The sequence below is a fragment of the Saccopteryx leptura genome, chromosome 3, assembly GCF_036850995.1.
Source record: "Saccopteryx leptura isolate mSacLep1 chromosome 3, mSacLep1_pri_phased_curated, whole genome shotgun sequence".
Classification (NCBI taxonomy): Eukaryota; Metazoa; Chordata; class Mammalia; order Chiroptera; family Emballonuridae; genus Saccopteryx; species Saccopteryx leptura.
In genome coordinates this window covers 313,513,304-313,531,385 of record NC_089505.1, presented here as the reverse complement: position 1 = coordinate 313,531,385, position 18,082 = coordinate 313,513,304, and the positions used below count along the sequence as shown (strand labels likewise).

The following is an 18,082-nucleotide window of genomic DNA, read 5'->3' as shown; positions in this document are numbered from 1 at the left end:
CTCATTTTGCAGTTGCAATGGCCTCAGTTTGGCTTCTCTTTTGGAGGGCTACCACCACATAGGACCTGGATGTCCTACTGCTTTCCAGAAACAGAAAGAAGACCCTCGAGTTCTCTGTTTCAGTGGCAGCCTGGTCATAAAACAACCGTTGAGTGGGCCAGGGTTTCAGCAGAACATTACGTGAATGGGACCAGTTTCTCTTCTTCCCAAATATCAGAAATTAAACACTTGGAAAGGAGATTTGGCCAAGATGACCCACTTACAGGCTGGACTCAGTCCAGAGACTATAGAGAAAGCTCGCCTGGAACTGAATGAAAATCCAGATGTTTTACATCAGGATATTCAGCAAGTCAGGGACATGATCATTACCCGGCCGGACATTGGATTTTTACGTACAGATGATGCCTTCATTCTGAGATTTCTCCGAGCCAGGAAGTTTCACCAAGCAGATGCCTTTAGACTCCTGGCCCAGTACTTCCAGTACCGCCAGCTAAACCTGGACATGTTCAAAAACTTCAAGGCCGATGACCCTGGCATTAAGAGGGCTCTCATCGATGGGTTCCCTGGAGTGCTGGAGAGCCGCGACCACTACGGCAGGAAGATTCTCCTGCTGTTTGCAGCCAATTGGGACCAGAGTAGGTAAATGTAGATAGTGTCTTTACTTGGTTTTTCTTTTATATAAGCATAGCCACTGCATGTTGGGGCTCTATGGCTTTATAGATAGTGGGATTTTATTTAAAAAAACATATCCCACATACCCACAAAGAAAGTTTTAAGCCTACAAATTTACTGTCATCAGAAGGCAATTCCTGATTTATGGTTATATTTTGGAACAACAGATTCATAGTGCTAGAATTGTGAGACACCTTAGAAGTCATTGGTCTCTTTATCAAACTGAATTATTGTTTAAAATTGAAAGCTGGTCTTCTAGAAGAACCATAATTTCTATTTTTAGTGTTCTCATCTTTAACCACTACAACAAAAATGGATTTGAAAGATGGTTTTAAATCAAGTGTTTTCAACACATAAAATTATTTCTGGGATCCCCTCCATGACTTTAAAATCCTATATTTCTTCTGAGTGGTAGACCTTTCTTCCTGAAAATCTTATAAAGAACCACAAGCTGAACATGTCCCTAACTGAATGTCATCATCCCTGCTCTTCTCCATTCAGTCTCTTGAGCCAGAATTCTGGCTGTCATCCCAGGCTGCTCCTTGCCATTGCTCTCACATCTAATTAATTTCCAAGTCCTGTCCTTTCCTTAAAACCTCCCAAATCTTTTCCTTTTTTCTCCCATTGCTGTTGCCTTCGTGTAGGTTCTTACCATTGCTCACTTGCCTTACAGCAACAGCTTCCTAATTAGTGTTTCTGCCTCTGGTCTAGTGTCCTCTGAGCCATTCCTGTCTACACTGTAACCAGAGTGACACTTACAAAATTCTGTCACGTCACTCTCTTGATTAAAATTCCTCAAAGTACAAGAAGGCCCTTTATGATTCATTTTCTACATCTCCACTTCACCCTCTGCCCTTCTCTGTTCTCTGGTCTAGCTGGTGGGAAGTATAGCGTTGCCTTGAGTAGCTGAAACTTTCATATGCCTCCCTGCCTTTGGACTGGTCCCATTATATACCAACTACTTCTCATCCCAATTCAAACCATCCTGGACACAATCTGATTCATATCCATCTTTATGGTTCTTCAGAAAGGTGGTCTCCATCTCCCCCCTACCCCAACCCTTTTTAGTTAGGCGCCCTTCCTTTATTCATGTTGCCATTCAAGCATTTACAATAGAACTGTAAGAATCAATGCTATCATAGCTAATACTTTTGCATACTTACCACATACTCTACTAAACCTTTATATATATTGTTTAACCCATCAAGAATTTTGCATGACTGGAATTATTATTATCCCTATTTTACGTTTGATGACACATAGAAGTTCAGTAACTCACTCACACAACTAGTAAAATATGGAGTGGGCACTGAACCCCAGTAGTCTGACTTGAGAATGAGTTGTCTAAACCTCGCTTTTTTGTAATTGTGTATTTACTTGTGTGCTCCTTTTTACCCCTCCTCCCAAGACTGCAAGTTTCTCCAGGGAAGGAGACTGTGTCTTTTTTATGTTTATCTCTTGGCACATGGCACAGTATTGGTTATATGTTGAATGAGAAAGAATACATGAATCAGTCTCCAAACCTTCACCTGTGGTATGCGCGTTCACAGAAGGGTCACCATTGAAATTTTTCTGTTACATGGGGAGACACAGGTTCAAAGATAATAATAGAAGTAACTTAAAAAACTTCCTAAAGAACCCCTCTCCCAATATATTAGAAGGAATTCTGGGGTGCCCCTTCACTGCCTCATGTCATGACGCCTCCTCCTAAATATGCTGATGGTATAGGACACTTCAGAGACCACTGGCTATTTTACGGTTAATTAATCGGGTTAGGGCACTTTCACCCCGAAAAGGGATTTGAATATTTTCACACTGTGAGTGTAGAGTTTGTCAGGGCTGCCCCTGAGCCTGGCCCACCCTTACATGTTTCTGTTCTATTATTTCGTGTTAGTGATGAGTCTCTCATTCCAATGCTTTATTCATGAGAAAGGTTTCCAGGCCTTTACAGTTCCCTTTCTGTCATTCACTCAGCAAACACTTAATGAGTACAGGCTTCGCACCAGGGCTTGCAGTAGGCACCGAGAACACTGACGAAAACACAAGGACCCTGCAGTAAGGAGCTTGCGGTGATGCACCTGCCAGGCAACGGTGCGGACACACCCCCTCGTAGCTCTCAGCTGCCAGGGGAGGCTTCCTCCTCAGACACAAGCCATCCACACAGGACATCAGGCTTCAACTAGAGGGAACGGCTGTCCTTTCGAGAGTGATATATTAACATTCGGATTTGAGAACAGAAAAATTTTGATTATTCTGAGAATAATAATGCGGTCTTTGTTTGTACTTAGTTGTAAGTGTTCTAGAACTTCCATCTGCCAAGGCAGATGATGCATAGAATGCCAGCGCATAGTGATTTACTCATAGAGAAGTGTCATAGCAAAATATATTATTTTGTATTAGCATTGGGTCTTTGTATACATCTCAAAATGCATTAAGAAGTAAGAACCAATAGTAATAAGAGGAAGCAAATCTCAAGGAATAATCTAAATGTTCACGATTATGAGAATCTTGGATGAGTTACTTCATTTCTTTGTCCCTCAGTTTCCTCAAGTGTAAAACAAGAAGCTTGAACTAGGTAATTCCTGAGACACTTTTCGGCTCTAATGGCTCATGGATGTGAAGCTCTTTAGACTAATGCTATGGACGGAAAGGGAGTTTAAATTCACTGTACGCTCTTAATCCATTAGGCTTTTTGAAGTAATCTCTCTCTTTCTCTTCCTCTCACCACCCCCACCCCAAGGTTGGGTCTACTTGAGGCAATTTTTTTTTCAGACTAAACAATACTATTTGTTTCAAATATTTTGGTTTTAACAAGAAGGTGAACGATGAAGCTATACCATCAACAGGTAGAGATCATTAGAAGCAAACACTTCTCAGTTTGAATGTGGAGAGCCTGTCATGTGTTTTACTGGCTATATAACCTGGGACAAGCAACCTCTCTGGGACTCAGTTTTCTTCTCTGTGTGTGTGTGCGTGCACGCGTGTGTGTTGGGGGTGATAATGTTATCTATCTAATAATTTAATTGGAAGGATTGAATAAAATAGTGCATTTAGGAACACAGCTCATTGGCACATGGTAAGCACGTAATAAATACTAGCTTCTAGTAATATTATTAATATCATAAAACATCATACTATAAATATAATAAAGCATAAATAGTAAATAAATTAAAAACATAGACAGGAGGACAATGTTTGAAAATGGTAGTGGGTCGACAGATGTAATCTTCCTGCACGCCCATCCAAAGCACTTGTTCGTTTTCTCGCCAGGCGTTCCCTGTCACACAGACCCAGCCTACACGGGGCTCGTCAGGCCTGGAAAAGTTGACATGGCTTTGCCAAATGATTCCTTCACTCTCATTGGGAGCCTGCGATGACTGGGAAGTGATTTGAATGTCTCATACAAAAAATTTACCGAGATTAAAATGGTTATTAATATTTATTAAAACTATGTAAATCTCATTCATCTGGACCCAGAATCCATAAACAAAAGTGCAGAATGGTGAGGATGGGAAGCAGGAGCCTCCAGAGGCACATGCCAGGCCCGGCTGCCCGGGTCAGGTGGGCCACGTGAGAGGCTAGAGCGTGCACACGCCCGGCCGGCTGCCCGGGTCAGGTGGGCCACGTGAGAGGCTGGAGCGTGCACACGCCCGGCCGGCTGCCCGGGTCAGGTGGGCCACGTGAGAGGCTGGAGCGTGCACATGCCCGGCCGGCTGCCCGGGTCAGGTGGGCCACGCGAGAGGCTGGAGCGTGCGCACGCCCGGCCAGCTGCCCGGGTCAGGTGGAGAGGCTGGAGCGTGCACACGCCCGGCCGGCTGCCCGGGTCAGGTGGGCCACGTGAGTCCAGGAGCTCTCTGGACCTCAGAGCATAACTGGCCTCCTCCAGAAACCGGGCTACAGCAGAGAGCTCTCTGACTTCTTTGGTTTTTGAGGCTGCCGGTATGAACTGAAATGAATTAGATTAAACCAGCACCCACATATACATTCATAAATAAAGCTTTCCGAGTCAGCAGAGTTTATGTTTCAGCTCACCAGCTTTAAATGTGCTGGTGACCGAAGGGGACACTATTGTTCAATGAGCCCTGTGATCTCTCATCTGAACTGATATCAGCATTGGCAAGAATTCACAATTTGGCCCTTAAGATTCGATACAAATAAAATCCATTTATTTTTTTCTGAGTCGCACACTAACCATTGGTTAGAAGGCTGATTTGCCCAGAAATGCCATTCCCATGGGAAGGAAAATGTGAGCACATTTTTCACCAATTTCACTCAGTTAAAAAAAGAGGTAAAATTGCTCCAGTTATCTTACTTTCTGGAGTCACAATTTCATCAAGTGGAAATGGGTATAATATCTGGCATGAGTGGTTGTTGCAAGGATCGGTAGCGTAACGAGGTGGGGGTCAAGGGGGTCTATGCCCCGGGCGCCACTCACAGAGGGGTGCCAAATGGTCTCCAAGACAAACAAGAAAAGCATAGTAGAAGAGTACTCAGGGGGGAGGGCAGCACCAATAAAGTGTCGTGCCCCGGGCGCCAGTTATGTTTGCTACACCACTGGCAAGGATTAATCCCAGTTGCCCTACTTGATGGTGTCCAAGAGGCAGAATGGAATAGTGATTAAATGCACTAACTCTGAAGCTAGTTGGCTGACTTTAAACCTCAGCTACCTCCCAACCAGCCATGTGATCCTGAACAAGTTGCTTAAACTCTTACTTCCCTCAGTTTCTCACCTGTACAGTATATGTATGTGGGTGGGGAGGTTGTCAATGATTATATATAGGTTAGCACTAGTTGGTGTTCAATAAATTGCAGATGTTTCTTAAGAAAAAAAATTCAAATCAGGCAAATATCTATGATACTGGGTCACAAGATGTCCTTTCGAAGGGTGGGAGAATTTGGTGCCATAATCAACATTTCTCTACCTTGAAAAATATGAAAAATGCAACTGAGACTCCAAGCCACCTGTGTTACAAAGTTCTCTATAGTAGGTCAGTTGTAGCTCTGAGAAATCACCTGGTCTAGGGCCTTTACTTATTGTGTTTATGAAATTCTCAGGATATAAGAAAGGCATTAGGGAAGGGGTCTGGATAATAAAAGCCGCACAAGAGACAAAAATAACACCCATTAGTGCTATGTGTAAAGCAGTTGGTCTCTAAGCACTTTAGTGGGAAAAAACAACTTAGTAATGCATCACAAATCATAATATATAAAATTATACTGGATGTTCTTTTGTCAGTGTGTTGTATGTTTATCACAATTATAAGTTCAGAAATCAGCAGCTAGTTTAAAAATTAGTTGAAAAGTTGGTCTGTAAGGAAGCAGAGGCACTCTAAGGAAGAGCTAAGTTAGGGTAATTAAATAGCGAGGAAAGAAGGCTGATGAACAACTTGATTACTACCATCAAGTATATGGAATTACTCTAAGAAGGCAATTAATCCAGTGGGCTCTTTCCCCACCATCCACAACAAAGGATAAGAGGTTTGGGTTAAAGAACAGCCAATGGAATAGAAGATTAAGAAGCCTGAACCAAGACCTCAGACCCAGGGCCACGACAAGGGTGAAGGGATGGGGCATTTGCATGGGGTGCAAAATTTAATAGGCTGCAAAAACACTAAGGCATCAAAGTAAAGAATACTGTCATGCACTATTTTTAAAAATCAAGATTAATGCAGAAAAAAATTCCCTATGAATAATATATCAGAATTTTTAAGAAGAGAGCATAAGAATTACTGATTTTTCCCTTCTGCATCATACTCCAGTGTAGCTCAGCACGGCTGGGCAAGGCCACTCAGATTTCTCAAAGGATGAAAGAGCCTTCAATGGGCTCCTGGCCAATTATATTACAGTGTGTAATACTGTACAGCCATATACTATACAGCTGCTAGGGCATCATGGTTTTCAGGCATTTCCATGTACATTTTCTAGTTGAATTCTCATAATCATTGGAGAATTTTAATATCACTAAGTGACAGGTGAAGAAGAGGTTCAAGGAGGAGAAGATACTTTCTAATTGGGGAACTATATGACTCATCAATGTAAAAACATAAGCTCAGAGTGAAGGCTTCCAATTTCAAGTTCATTCCAAAGACAGCTGGAGCCCATTGCTCAGTCCCTGCGTGATTAGATATTTCAAAATATCCTTGGAGCTTCTGAAAGGCTGTAAGTAGATTTATTGGTGGTGTACAAGTGTGTAGATGAATACAGTGAGACAGTGGAGAGGGTCTGATGTTTAGGGACAGTGATTCTCAAGAGAAGCCCATTTGGCGTTTGAAGCTGCGCAGTTCTTAATGTGTAAGATGTGTCGAGCATTGTGGAATGTTTAGCATCACCTCCCCCAAGCACTGTGACAACCTAATAGACTACCTTCATATTTCCAAAGACCTTAGGGGAGTTAGAGTGCACTTTGCAGACCTCTGATGGGGTGCGCCAACAAAGATTGTAACACTAATATCTATAACTACATTTTGTTAAGTGCATTTGTGCCAAATGTTTTATATATGGTGTGTGTGTGTGTGTGTGTGTGTGTGTGTGTGTAAGGTCTACCGGAAAGTTCTGTTCATTTCTATCACAAGTTTCGACACGTAAGCATATGTTTATTTGGCTCATGTGTGCCTATTTTTATCACTTAATGTATACATACTGACATAGCAAATTAACTAAAACAAAGTTGATTCATGTTAGTCTTATGTGTGAAGCGATAGTGTACCCATGGCTACCGATAAAGTTCATTTATGCCACTGTAATTTTTACAAATTTCAACAAGGAAGAAATGCTACAGAAGCATATCTGTCATATCCACCATATTCCCCGGACTTAGCACCCTCCGACTATCACTTGTTTTTGTCCTTACAAAATTTTTTGAAGGGCAAAAAATTCAAAAATGAAGAAGATATCAAACAAGCACTGGTTCAATTTTTTGCATCAAAAGATAAAACATTTTTCAAAAATGGGATATACAAATTGCCCTCACGCTGGCAAGAAATTATTAATAATAATAGCAATTATATTATTTAATAAAGTTTATTAATGGTAAGAAAAATTTGTATTTTGTTTTATTCCAAAAATGGACAGAACTTTCTGGTAGACCATATATATATATATATATATATATATATATATATATATATATTCCCCCCCCCCAATCCCTACCATAGTTTCACAACGATCTGTGTTGTGTACAGGTAATATATTATATAGCAGTTTTCTTCCCTAGTCTGTCTGAATGTAAAGACTGCCTTTCCACAAAGCCCTCGCTACTGTCTCATTCCTACAGTGAACTCAGAGTTCCTAAAGCCTACTACAATCAAAATATGAATCATTAGTATGTTACTAAGTGGCAAAGTGGTCCCAGACTCCAAATTTAAGGTGTTTTACACCTTCCTCAACTCCTTCTCTTAGCCAAGCGGCACAAAGCAGCTTCATGTCAACAATATAGCCATTCTCACAGGGCTCAGGCGGTAAGGATGTGCATTGGAGGCTGGGTGCACAGAAAGTTGAGATGGTCTGAAGGCTCAAGGCCGACAGCCTGTCTAGTTCCTAATATGAATAGGAAAAAGGAAGTGGAGAGGGGCTGATAGCTTCAGTTAGGCAAATGAGAAAGTGAATGGGGTGCTGACCAATACACAAGACCTGTTATTCTTTAGTGGGACAAATCCAAGCCTCATTCATTCCTTCGTGCACTAGTTAAACATACTGAATGGCTACAGTTACTTTGTTCTGTGTGAGTTTCTAAAGGTCCAAAGACCGTGTTCTTGATCTGAACTCAACATCCCAGAATGGTACCTCACAATAGTCCTCCCTATCCCTCTAGGCATTAAATGATGGGAAGATGAATGTTACTAGGGTACTTGACCTTTTTGCCTTTGCTACTCTGAAAGCAAGGACACTGTCATGTTTACTTTATAATGTAGAAAGCAACCTGGAATCTGTCTGTTCTTAGGAAGCATTTTTCTGGGACAGCATTCAGCTGTTTCCTGTCCCTTCATGCCATGCAGTAATTTATTTGATGGATATGCTGGAGATAGCAGCTCCTTCAAACGTCACCGGTTATTGCTGACCTCTGGCAACCTCCAAATGGCTGACACAGCAAACATCCCCACAATTCCGTGGTGTGATTTAGCAGTGGGAGACAAGGCGAAGTCGTTCTTCCTTCTGATTCAAACCCCAAGGCAGTAGGTGGGATATGACTCTTCAAACTATAAATAAGCTGGTTGATTGAGGTTCACCTTTGGCTTTTGCAAGAGCATAAAAGAGCTTTTTACAATAGCAGGATGTCTGAACCTCCTTCAGTTAACTGTTCTTGGTGTAAGAATGTGTAATTTAAAAAGGGACAGACTTTTAACATGTCAGTTCTCTCATTGGTGAGAGAAAATGAGATGAGGTGATCCAGGTGGATTTTATGCTTCCCACCAGTACCACGAGGTAATCTTCCTCCCCAAATCCCAAGGGCTGTTAACAGAGGTTTTAAAAAATGGGTAGCTATCTGTTCTTCCTACAGAAATATTACCAGAATTATTCTGCATCAGTTTTTCAGTTGTCATGAGTTTAGGAATGAGCAAAAATGAACTAAGGAGAAGGAGAGTTATTACAACCACAAAAACAAACAATACTGAGTGCTTACCAAATGCTTACCATGTGGCAGGCAGTGAGGCTCTCACATAGGCACTGTAATATCCATATTTTGAGCTGATAAAATGGTGGTTCAGAGAGGTTAGGTAACCTATCCAAAGTCACACAGATTGTAAATAGCTAAAATGGACTAGATCAGTGGTAGTCAACCTGGTCCCTACCACCCACTAGTGGGTGTTCCAGCATTCATGGTGGGCGGTAGCAGAGCAATCAAAGTATAAATAAAAAGATAGATTTAACTATAGTAAATTGTTTTATAAAGATTTATTCTGCCAAGCTTAGCGAAAATCCGACATAAAGTACTTGGTAAGTAATTATTATTATATGCTTTAACTTGCTATAACTCTGCTTTATAAATTTTATAAAGTAAAGTTACTTCCCTACTTTATAAATCACCATTACTGTGGAGCAGGTGGGTGGTTAGAAAATTTTACTACTAACAGAAATACAAAAGTGGGCTGTAGTTATAAAAAGGTTGACTATCCCTGAACTAGGTCTTGGACCTAGCTTCACAGTTAAAATGCCATGCTGCAAAGCTCATCACTAGAACTCATTTGCCAAATTTTGGGGCCACTAAATCTCGAAAGACTTGAAAAGGATCTCAGCTCAAAAGCAAATCCTAAAGCTACATACTCCAATGTCACAGAAACCATGCAAATCAAATATTGAGAATCCTATCCAATCTCTGCCCAGATGATTTGACAATAATAAAAGTGACAACTTTGACTATTAAAAATCCCAGCACAACAATTAAAAAAAAAAAATCCCAGCACAACAAAAGAATCTGGATGTTGCTTGGAGTACATTACAAAAAGTGGTCTTAATATGAGCCTGATTTTGCCTGCACTCCTTGTATTAAAATGTGTTCATAGACAGATCTTCAGCTGGCAAACAGATCCCCAGCTGTGCAGCTTACTAGCTCTGTGACCTTGGCAAGATAATGCACTTCCTCTAACCCTCAGTGTCCTCATTGTCTGGTAATAATCATATGCGCCTTATAGAGCTGTAGACAGGTAAGGGGTCACACACACACACACACACACACACACACACACACACACACAGCTTTTCCTTTTTCCCATAATTTAGGTGTTTTCCCACTTCTACTTAATCCAGTGTGAAATGCCCAAGATATGATTTCTCATTCAGTTGAAAGATCTTATAAAATAGAATATAACTCTCTCATGCTCCTAGAAAGATGGTTGTTGATGATGGGGAGTGAAGTCAGAATAGTTTATGCTGCCCCCTCACCCCACTGGATGAGTGTATGGCTTGTCATGTGGGTCAACCAAGCAGCTCCACAAAGAGTTCTTTTAAATCCCCTTCTTCCTTCACAAAACTCCTTATCAGGCATCCTTCAGCTCTCACACTCTAATGCCACTTCGTCCGGGCTCAGCTGCTTTCTGCCCACTGTCAACATCCCCTTAGGACTGAGCTCGGACCTTTGGAAGCTTGCCTGTTAGAAGCCGGCTCCCACATGGATTAAATGGAAGCAAGAGCAGTAGGGTCTCCGCTCTGAGATAATACAGCATGTGTGTCCCACCTAACTGGGTGGTTGTCCTCAGGAAGATATCAAATGTCACATAGCTTTTGCAGTATTATTGCAACTGTGGTACGAGAGGCCTCTAGGACCGGGAGAGCTAACTTTTATTGATAGCATATCTTCTCAGACCAGCTGCTCTTCCCAAGTTCACACTTACAACCCAGGAATTTAAAAGATATGGCACTCATTACCTTGCAGGTAAAATGTTCCCTCTAATAGCTAGAAATTTAAGGGTCTAAGAATAACTTTCTTCTCTGCCCATGGCCAGGATACAGCAGCTAGTGCTATATCCACTTAAAACTGGGCTGCAGTGAGGGAATGACCTGTGTCTGCTCTTTAAAAGGATAAGGACAGTAAAAGAGGGCATGGAAGAGAGGGCAGTTTTTATTCATGGCATTACCTCCTGCGTTCACTGTTAGATTTTTCTCATGGGCATAGCTGACTTCCTGAATGAGTGCTTTGCAAGCTATGGGGCCTTTTCCTGTATGATTTGAAGCTCTCCTGGACTATGGACTGCTTTTCTGAGTTCCCAAGGAGCTAAGAAGCATCTTTTGATCCCTTTGCAGGGAAAAGATACTGTAGAGCTGAAAAGAAACCCCAAGTCCCTGAGCCCCAAACCTCAGTGCTATAACCACCCACCAACTCTCCTGCCCTTTAAATATGCTCTGGATAATCATTCCTAACAGTGATTATCCACAACCTTAAACAGCTGCGGGAGTGACTAAATGCCTGCACCTCACTAAGGTTGTAAATCACGCTCAGCAGCTTTTACTATATAGCTGTAGAAGTTATTGCTACTGTACTGCAAAATGCAACATCAGACAGGGAAATAAAGAGAGGGTAAATTTTGCTGTGAAGGTTTTAAAGTGATGTGTTGTTTTTTCTTTGCACATTGTCTTTCTGTTTCTCATCATTTTTCTCTCCTGTTTGCCTCCGTTTCTTCCCCACGAAGTGTCTCTGGATTTTATTTCAAGCATGGCATTCCCACAAATAACATCCAGTGTCTTTCCAGATTAGAGAATATTGATATTGGTAACGTTCCCAGGCATTGGGCATCGCCTTGTACCACATTGCTTAATCCTCACAACAATTTTTGAAGGACATATTATTATCGTCATCTTAAATAGTGGCCATTTAACCTGGACAAAATCATGGGGCTGGCTGGTAATTTGATCCTGAGTATTACTCTTTCTCCTTCTTCATGATGCCTGATTATGTTTGGGTCTCTTGTTGGGGACTGTGCCACCTAATCTTTAATTCCTTGAAGTCATTGCTCAGAAACCTTTAATGTCTCCTTAATAAAGTTGGTTCAGTCTCTTTGCCATATATTTTGCCATACAAAACCTTAAGAATTTGGCATCAGTTTCCTTACCCAAAGAACATCTTCCACTTGAGTCGAATGAGTCTCCCTCCTCCCCCTTCTCTCTCCTCCTCCTCCTAGCTCTTCCTGACCTTAGCTTTTGTTGTTCTTCCTACTCAGTCTGCATCTGCGTAATGAGGTGAGCATGGGCCCTACAGGAGCACAGATAAGAGGCCTCTATCCCAGCTGGAAAGACAGAACCTCAGAGAAATGTTCCTAAAAGCATTGCAAGGAAATGTGAGGGACGTTGTTTGAGACAAAAAGCACACTATGCAGCGATCTGTGCAGAAAGAGTTTGCCCTGTGGGGAGAGCCCCAGTTGGCTCCATTGCACAGAGAATATAAAGGCTCACATGGAGAGAGACAAGGCTGGGGAGGCAGGCTGAGGCCAGGCATGAAAGGCTGTTTGCCATAGGGAATTTAGGCTTCATACTTGAGATCAAATCAAGTCCCACTCATCTTTCAAAGCTCATATCCACCCTAAGAGGCTTTGCCCATGGCTGCAGTGTCACTGACCTCCCCTTTCCCTCCCTGAATGCCTGTCACACTGTCTTCTTCACTACAAACTTTTCCATGCTTCAGGAAAGTTTCTGGAAGGCAGCATGTCATGTCTTTTCCTCCTTGGTATCCATGGGTGTAGAGTACGGCTCAGTGGCATCCTCTTGAATGACTGACATGTGGGGGAAAGTTCAGAACAATGGAAAACCCAAAAGAGAGAGGCTCTTTCTAGACTCTTCCCAATTACAATGTTGTTGTTGAGGGGCCAGGAGTTTTGTGCAGTTAAACTTGATAATAAAAGAAGAAGAGACTAGGATGTTCTTTCTACCCCTTGCCTACCGATTCTCAGCATGACATCATGGAGACAGTGTCCTTTAAGATCAAGGGGGGGGGGGGGTGTGGCAACCAGGGCACAGAATGGGAGTCAACATTGTGGGATCTGTAATGGCTCCCTCCCCTGTGTGATGAGGTCAGGTGACAAGTGTCTTCATCTAATGATGATGAAAGTAGATGACTATCATCATTTGCTCTCAACTCTTGAGTTTAATATTCTATGGTGCCATTGTGCATAAGACTGAGTTAAGAAAAGGTTTCACGTTATAAAACCTCCTTTGTTCAGGGTGCTACCTTCTGTGCTAAGCTCAGGAGTGGAAACTCGATTCTCTACCTCGATTTTAGTGAATGGCTCCTTATAGCTACTCGGTGTTCTCTCCCTGACATGTCTGTATAGATTTTGATCACACATTTTCTCATGAGTTTCTGATGAATCCATCCATCATGCAGTTTTATAGCATGCATGTTGATTAGTATATCACACAGCACAGGTAGAGTATTTCAGTTCGATATTTGATCTGTGAAACCTCCCAGAATAATACTGCAATACCTCATTTATCTTATATCTTTGTAAGAGAAGAGGGCATTCAAGAGACATTAAATCTTCAACTAGTTGAGGGCTGCCTTTTAAGGGCTGATTTTTAAACTTTGGTATATTTAGTTCTGGTTAAAAAGAAAAAAGAAACTTTATAATGCATTATGTACTGCCTACCCTGTTAAATATAATTTCATTCTTCCTTTATGACAAATGGTGACTATAATGAATATAAATTATTGTCCCCTGGGCTGTGAAATAGCTATCATGATGAGGATTTGGGGGCATACGAACTTTGTCCCCCTGCTATGTGGCCCATACTGCCATGCTTTATGCACTTTCTAATCTTTTTGTGTATGTGTACTTTTTTCTCCTCTTAGCTGTTAATTATTACTGTTAGTGGGCCTGCTTTAAAAGCCTCTCTCTTTCTAATTTTCTATGGATTATGGAGCCAGGAAACTGAGCTTGTTGAATTATATGCTTTGGGCAAGGACTGCTGGGGAAGCCCAAGAAATAAAGTAAATGAGCTGTAGCAGGGCATGAATTTTTAAACATCTCACTGTATGCTCAGAAATACAGTTCTGCTTAATGCACCAGCAGGCAGGGCGTGAAGCACCTTCTCCCGCAGCATCTGCTGAAACTGTGCAAAATTGAAAACCTGGGCAATTTTTCTTCCAAGGTTTCTCCAACCTTGGATTTGTGTACTGCACATCCCTCTGACTTCCGTCTCTTCCGTCTCTATAATGCTTCCCCCCGCCTAACAAAAGGGGACCCATATCTTCATTTATACCTGGACTAATAGTTGTATTTTTAACAAAATGGTGACTATCCTTTGTATTTTCATTTTTAGACTTTTTTAGCTATTAAATATAAGCTTCTGTTTGTCATCAAAGATGTACTGGGCAAAATAAAGTAGCTTATTATTATTATTATTATTATTATTTGTATTTTTCTGAAGCTAGAAACGGGGTAAGACAGTCAGACAGACTCCCGCATGTGCCCAACCGGGATCCACCCGGCATGCCCACCAGGGGGCGACGCTCTTCCCACCAGGGGGCGATGCTCTGCCCCTCCAGGGCATTGCTCTGTTGTGACCAGAGCCACTCTAGCTCCTGGGGCAGAGGCCAAGGAACCATCCCCAGCGCTCGGGCCATCTTTGCTCCAATGGAGCCTCGGCTGTGGGAGGAGAAGAGAGAGACAGAGAAGAAGGAGAGGGGGAGGGTTGGAGAAGCAGATGGGCGCGTCTCCTGTGTGCCCTGGCCGGGAATTGAACCCAGGACTTCTGCACGCCAGGCCGACGCTCTACCACTGAGCCAACTGGCCAGGGCCAGTAGCTTATTATTTTGCTTATCTTTTACTATGTCCTTTACCTTCCCTCCACACCTGCTCTAAAGCAATGGAGAGCCCAATAGCATTGTCATCGGGTCCATTCTTTTTGGCCCCCTCACCTGAGCTACCACCCTCTTCTCATTTGTCATATGACCTTTGCTTCACTACCATGGCCATAGTTTTTATTATAACAGGTTTAAATTTCCATTGCTTTGGTTCTTCCAGTATCCAGTCACCGAAGGGAAGGGACAAGGGCAGGAACATTGGCAGGGATCCACTAAGGTCAAAGCCACTTTAGTTGGGGAGCGAAACATGGGAGATGCTTTCTTCCTTGTTTTCTGCAGTGGTCTAGGTAGTTACTGGTTAAGTGAGATACTTTAACCTGGTTTGTTCTTTATCTGAGGGCAGAGACTTTTGATCTATAGTTTGCTACTGGGAATTTGTGAATCTCCTAACATTTCAGACACAAGCATTTGGCAGAAAAGATACAGTTTCCACCAGATTCTCAAGGGTTTTACAACACAAAAGAGATTAAGGATCACCACATTAGATCAAAGTTCTACTGGTTAGCCCTTGAGTACAAATCTGTGAGGCACTAGGAAGGCAAGCATCTTGTTGGGTAGTATAATAAAAAGGATTGATTGCTTTATCCTAAACATGAAGGGATGTGTGGCTATAAGGTTAAGAATTCTCATTAAAGAAAATGGTGAAAACAGAAATAGTGTCAAAACATTAAAAATCATTCATAACCCCTCCACTTAGCTATAACTACTACTTACATCAGGGGTCCCCAAACTTTTTACACAGGGAGCCAGTTCACTGCCCCTCAGACCATTGGAGGGCCGGAATATAAAAAAAAAACTATGAACAAATCCCCATGCACACTGCACATATCTTATTTTAAAGTAAAAAAACAAAACGGGAACAAATACAGTATTTAAAATAAAGAACAAGTAAATTTAAATCAACAAACTGACCAGTATTTCCATGGGAACTATGCTTCTCTCACTGACCACCAATGAAAGCGGCGCCCCTTCTGGAAGTGCGGCGGGCGGGGGATAAATGGTCTCAGGGGGCCACATGCAGCCCGCGGGCCGTAGTTTGGGGACCCCTGACTTACACTGAGAATTGAGGTGTGTTTTAAGCACGCACACACACAATTGAGCTTATACTATGTATAGCTGTATGAATCTACACAGAATAGCATGTTGGTAAAGAGCTCAAGCACTGTGGCCAGATTGCCTGGGTTTGAGTCAGAACTCTACCATTTACTAGCTAACTGAGCATAAGCAAGCTACTTAAACACTGTAACTAATTTTCCTTACGTATAAAAGGAAAATAATAGTATCAACTTCAAAGGGTTGTAATGAGGATTAAGGTGTTAACAAAAGTAAAGGTTCAAGAAAAAAATGACCAATCCATACATAGTTAGCACTCAATAAATGACCAACCCATAGTTAGCACTCAAAAAACGTCAACTCTTTGTTATTCTGCTTTTTGGAGAATAAAATTTTAAATTTTTATTAATTTTTAAAATTATATCATGGTTTGTTTATTGGTTTACTAAGTGTGCATTGAACACAAAATTGTGGCTGGATAGTTTAAAACTCAATTAATTCTGGACATTAGGCTATTTTCAATTTTTAGCCAGTATAAATAATGGTTTAATGAATATCTATATAAATATTTTACCACATCTTTGGTTTTGTTCTTCCTTAGGATAAATTCAAGAAGTTGAATTAATGAGCAATGAAAAATTTTATGGCTCTTGCTAGCTATAGTTAAATTGCTTTTCCGATGGTTGTTTAGTTCTCTATTCCCATCATTGATCTCTATTCTCCAGTCTGCAAGAACACCATCTCCCCTCCTCACAATGCAAGGTCTTACTACCGTACTACCATTGAGCATTGCTCTCTGTTGGTCTGATTGTCTTTATTTTTTCCTGCTTTACCTCACTTTCACATTTGGGGTTTGTAAGTTATCTATTTCTATTATTTTACATGTTATTCTCCAAATTTTAATATGGATGCTTTACTAGCAGGTCTTCCTAAAGGATCCAAAGTCAGTTAATTTCTCTATTCTCATCCACGACAAGAAAAGAAAGAATGCTTTAACTTCTCTCTGAACTTACTCATGTTTAAAATCATTCTTTCAAAAATACACTGATAGGGATTTTGACAGGGGTTGTACTGAATCTGTATGTTGCTTTGGGTAGTACAAACATTTTTAACAATATTAATTACTCTAATCCATGAACACAGAATATCTTTCCATTTATTTGTGTCTTCTGTTTCTTTTATCAATATTTTATAGTTTTCAAAGCATACAAAGTTTTCATCTCCTTTATGAATGTATTTCTAAGCATTTTATTCTTTTTGGTGTTATTTTAAATGAATTATTTTCTTAATTTCTCTTTCTGATAGTTTGTGGTTAGTGTATAGAAATGCATCTGATATTTTGTATATGGATTTGGTATCCTGAGAATTTACTAAATAATTAATGTATTAATTTTAACAGTTTTTTTTGTGTGTGTCAGAGAGAGAGAGAAGGAGAGGGAGAGGGAGAGAAAGAGAGAGAAGGAAAGAGTGAGAGAGGGAAAGAGAGAGGGAGAGAAAGAGAAGGATGAGGAGAGTGAGAGAGGGAGAGAGAGAGAGAGAGAGGGAGAGAGATGAGAAACATCAACTCATCAACTTGTACTTGTGTCACTTTAGTTGTTCATTGATTCCTTCCCATATGTGCCTTGAATGGGGGACTCCAGCCAAGCCAGTGATCCCTTTTCTCAAGCCAGCAACCTTGTGATCATGTCAATGATTGCAAACTCAGGCCAGCAACCATGTGCCCAAGCTGGTGAGCTCACACTCAAGCCAGCGACCTTGGGATTTTGAACCTGGGACCTCAATATCCCAGGTTAACTCTATATCCACTGTGCAACAAGCAGTCAGGCTAATTCTAACAGGTTTTTTTTTATGGAGGTTTAAATATATATAATATCTTATCACCTAATATCATGTCACAATAATAATATCATGCCACATGGCAGAGACTCTACCCATCCTCTATGGATTTAGATGAATGCCCCATTCTCTGTCAAGGCCAATGATAGACAGGTAGAAATTTCTGTATTCCTGTTACAATGAGGTTTTCTCCATTTTCCAGGCCTTGACTTCCATCTTATCACCATAGAA

At 41.3% G+C, this 18,082-nt stretch overlaps 1 protein-coding gene across 1 annotated transcript in view; it reads left to right on the top strand.

The window, feature by feature from the left end:
• The window catches only part of CLVS1 (clavesin 1), a 184,411-nt gene that overhangs the window by 12,192 nt on the left and 154,137 nt on the right, over positions 1-18,082 (top strand). The window contains exon 2 of the mRNA XM_066378989.1: positions 13-639. Coding sequence (XP_066235086.1) covers positions 185-639 — 455 coding nt within the window. The 5' untranslated portion in view covers positions 13-184. The remainder of the gene's footprint in view (positions 1-12; positions 640-18,082) is intronic.